This window comes from Malurus melanocephalus, unplaced genomic scaffold (assembly GCF_030028575.1).
Source record: "Malurus melanocephalus ecotype Western Australia unplaced genomic scaffold, MMel_1.1 scaffold_83, whole genome shotgun sequence".
Classification (NCBI taxonomy): Eukaryota; Metazoa; Chordata; class Aves; order Passeriformes; family Maluridae; genus Malurus; species Malurus melanocephalus.
This window is the reverse complement of record NW_026623315.1, coordinates 2,073,007-2,076,663: the sequence shown is the minus strand read 5'-3', so window position 1 is coordinate 2,076,663 and position 3,657 is coordinate 2,073,007. Positions and strand designations below refer to the sequence as shown.

The window sequence follows — 3,657 nt, the reverse complement described above, 5'->3', positions numbered from 1 at the left end:
TACAGTATTAAAAGTACACTTTATTTTCTGTACAATTCTCATCCAAATCTCCAGGTATAGAAATGTCCACTGTGTCCCTGGAAAAAGTTGCAGACTGTTCTGCTGCCATGAGACTCTGTCCAGAACTGYCCAGAAAGGGCACAAAGCCAGGACCACCAAAATCAAGTGCTGATGCTTTCCAGGTGCAGGGAGGAGAGCAGGAAGGCGGGAGAGGAGAGGGCAGTCCTGCTCTGCTGTGGGGTCATGAGTGACCAGAGCCTTCCCTGGGTGGCACAAGAGGCACCCGCAAGTTCACGTCATCGTTCRTGCTTTGTGTGGGAGTCGTTACGTTCCACCGTCACCCCGTTCCCGTTCCGCGTCACCTCCTTCCTGTTCCAGTCCTTCTCCAGGTAAAATTCTGCCAGCACGGGGCAGTGCTCTGAAGCCACCCCRCCCCAGGACCAGTTATCGGGGATCCATGGGTTTGTGAGCCCTTCTCGCACGACAGCCCAGTGACCTGCAGCAAAGAGATCACAGAGGAAAAGTTGAGTGATGGTGCCCAACGAGACACACGGTGCTACCCTGACTAAGGATTACACAACCTCACTCCTGCTTCCTTACCTGTGAAAACCTTCTTCARGCTCCGGCTGATCCAGATGTTATCCAGCGACTTGGACCCTTGTGGGTTCTTTGTGCTGATGTTGGTGAAGGTGCTGGAAGGGACCAGGTGGTGGAACTTCTCCTTCCTCAGAATGTCATGGTCACTGCTGTCTGGGGCCTGGTTAAAATCGCCAAGGATTATTACATCTTTTTCTCCTAGAAAACAGGAAAAATAGAAAAGAATGTGAGGAATGGACATGCATCATTCTGGTACAAGAGGATAAATGGAAGAAGGAAAAATACAAATACWGAATAACAAAAGTGATTGTACTCTGAACTCCTGAAGGAAATGCTGTTTAAAGCCTTTTTCGCGGACTGTTTACTCATGGCCATTCTCCTCATGACTGTAAAACCAGCCAGTTTACATTCAATGCTTGTTTTTAAATATCGTCTCATTTATTATAGAGTCATAGAATTGTAGAAAATGCTGAGCTGGAAGGGACCCACAAGGATCATYGAGTCCAACTCCTGGACCTGCAGAGAACACCCCAAGAATCACACCCTGTGCCTGAGAGCATTGTCCAAATGCTTCTTGAAATCAGACAAGGCTTGGTGCTGTGAYCAYTTCCCTGGGGAGCCTATTCCAGTGCCTGACCACCCTCTGGGTGAGGAATCTTTTCCTRATATTCAGCCTCCTCTGAACTCAGCTTCAGGCCATTCCCTCAGGTCCTGTCACTGCTCACAAGAGTGWAGAGATTGGTGAGTGAACCAGGMTCATGCAGCAACATGAGCTTCCTTTTCTTCCCCTCGTGAGGAAGTTACAACTGCAGTGASGTCTCCCCTCAGTCTCCTCCAGGCTGAACAGACCRAGTGACCTCWGCCMCTCCTCACAYGGCTTYAYYTCAAGGCTCTTCACCATCCTCATSGCSCTCSTTTGGACACTTTCTAAGAGTTCAATGTTTTGTTTATATTGTGGCACCCAAAGCTGGCCCCAGCACTCACAGAGGTGAGGCCACCCCAGTGCAGAGCAGAGTGGGACAATCCCCTCCCTTGCCTGGCTGTGCCTGATGCCCCCCAGGACAYGGYTGGCCCTCCTGGCTGCCAGGGCACTGCTGGCTCATGTYCACCTTGCCATYGACCAGGAYCCCCAGGTCCCTTTCCATGACACTGCTCTCCAGCCCCTCATTCCCCATCCTGTACACACAACCAGGGTTGCCCCAYTCCAGGTCAGAAGCTGGCACRTGTCCTTGTTAAACTYGATATGGYTGGTGATTGCCCAGCTCTCTACTTTGTCAGGGTCTCTCTGAAGGACCTGTCTACCCTCACAATTTAGTATTATCTTCGAACTTACTTAATATTCCTTCAAGTTCCATGTCCAAGTCATTACTGAAAATTTTGATGGGAAGTGGGCCAAGGATGGAGCCCTGTGGAACCTCACCAGCGACCAGATGCCAGCCTGATGTCACCCTGTCATTTTTTGTGCCTGATCTGTGAGCTGGTTGCTCACCCATCACATGGTTATGCAGCTGTGTGCTGGGCATTTGGTCCAGAAGGATACTGTGAGAGACTGCATGAAAAGCCTTACTGAAGCCCAAATACTGGTGTCTTTTCCTTGCTTTTCCGGATAATGACAAACTCAAAGACAAGCAGTTCTAGTCTCAGAGGTTTTTAGAAATCTGTGCCTTTGTGAGTTTTTTTCCCTTTTTTTTCTTCTTTTTTTCCTGCAAGAAACACCGATTGGCTTTTACTTATCCTGACATTTCAAAATTTTCAAGATTTTCTGCAAGAGTCAAGAAGTCTTTTGTGAGGAACCCAGGAAGGTGCAGCCTTATGCTGATATGTACCACAGCAATGTAGTGCTCCTTCTAACCTCTGCATTTAAGAAATCCCAAGGAACAGGACTGAGGASCAATCTGCAAGCCTGATGGCAGAAGATGAGTTGAGAAACCACATGGATACTCCCTACTAGAGCAACTTTCTTTTGCCTGGCTGACTGAAGGGATACTGCTCAACTTGGATCAGAAAATGACTTCAGTTACATTTTACTTCCAACCCTCATGAGTGAGAATGTAAACTCTGGACCCTAATTTCATATCCACAATGTGTGCTCTCCTAGCCCCACACATGAAGATGCAGACATTCCAGCTGGGGTAAGAGCACAAAGCACATGCCTCGGTGCCCATCTCTAACCACTGCCAGAAATGTTTGAGAAGACAACTGCAGAATGCTGACAGCTGACCAGAGATGCTGCCACRCTCCTGCCTGGCACTGGAGAAAGAGAAGGATGCTAAAAGGAGGCAAAAATGCACAAAAAAAGTATCACAAAGCTGACTTTAGAGAACTATGAAGAGCCTATAAGCTTTTTCCTTCCAGGGACTGAAGTGTGGGAGGAGATGGGGTGGACTGATGGCTTTCTCTACCATACTCAGTGCTCTGGATAAACCTCCTCGGTTTTTGCTGTTGCTGTAGAAGTYGCTTTCCAGGAGAGGGAGCACAAGCTCAACAAAAATCTATTCCACTCCTGTTTTGCAGTGCAAGAAAGATGAAATAACATGAAGTTTAAGTATTATTCTATAAAGTGTTCATGACAGCAGTCTTCCCACCTTTGAAAGAAAAAAARACACCAGAATCTGAACCTGAGCTCTTTTAAGCTCCATCAGAACCCAAAAGAAAAATCAGCCCTTTTCTAATGGGATGACCATGCTTGCTGTGAGCTGGTGGTTTTGCATGYATCTCATGACAAAGATCTCTTCCAAGATCTCTTGCTCAGCAGGACCAGGAAGCCTGAAATGTAGCTTTGGTCCTTCAGTGATAACACCTGCTTAATAGCCCAGGCAGCACTCATTTCATTCCATGTTTTCAGTTCTGCCCGGTAAGTGGGAAAAAGCCATTACAGAAACCTCTGGAGCACATCCTTGGGGGTTGGTGCTTAAAAACTACAGGAAGACAGGGATCTTAACAGCAGTGTCTTTATTATGCTCCTATTCTATTCTATTCTATTCTATTCTATTCTATTCTATTCTATTCTATTCTATTCTATTCTATTCTATTCTATTCTATTCTATTCTATTCTATTCT

At 46.8% G+C, this 3,657-nt stretch overlaps 1 protein-coding gene across 1 annotated transcript in view; it reads right to left on the bottom strand.

Annotated features, from left to right (window-relative positions):
* The window catches only part of EEPD1 (endonuclease/exonuclease/phosphatase family domain containing 1), a 61,208-nt gene continuing 57,551 nt past the window's right edge, over positions 1-3,657 (bottom strand). Inside the window, exons 6-7 of the mRNA XM_057367731.1 lie at positions 601-795; positions 1-496 (exon numbers count right to left, since the gene is read on the bottom strand). Of these exons, the coding sequence (XP_057223714.1) occupies positions 297-496; positions 601-795 (395 nt within the window). The 3' untranslated portion in view covers positions 1-296. The remainder of the gene's footprint in view (positions 497-600; positions 796-3,657) is intronic.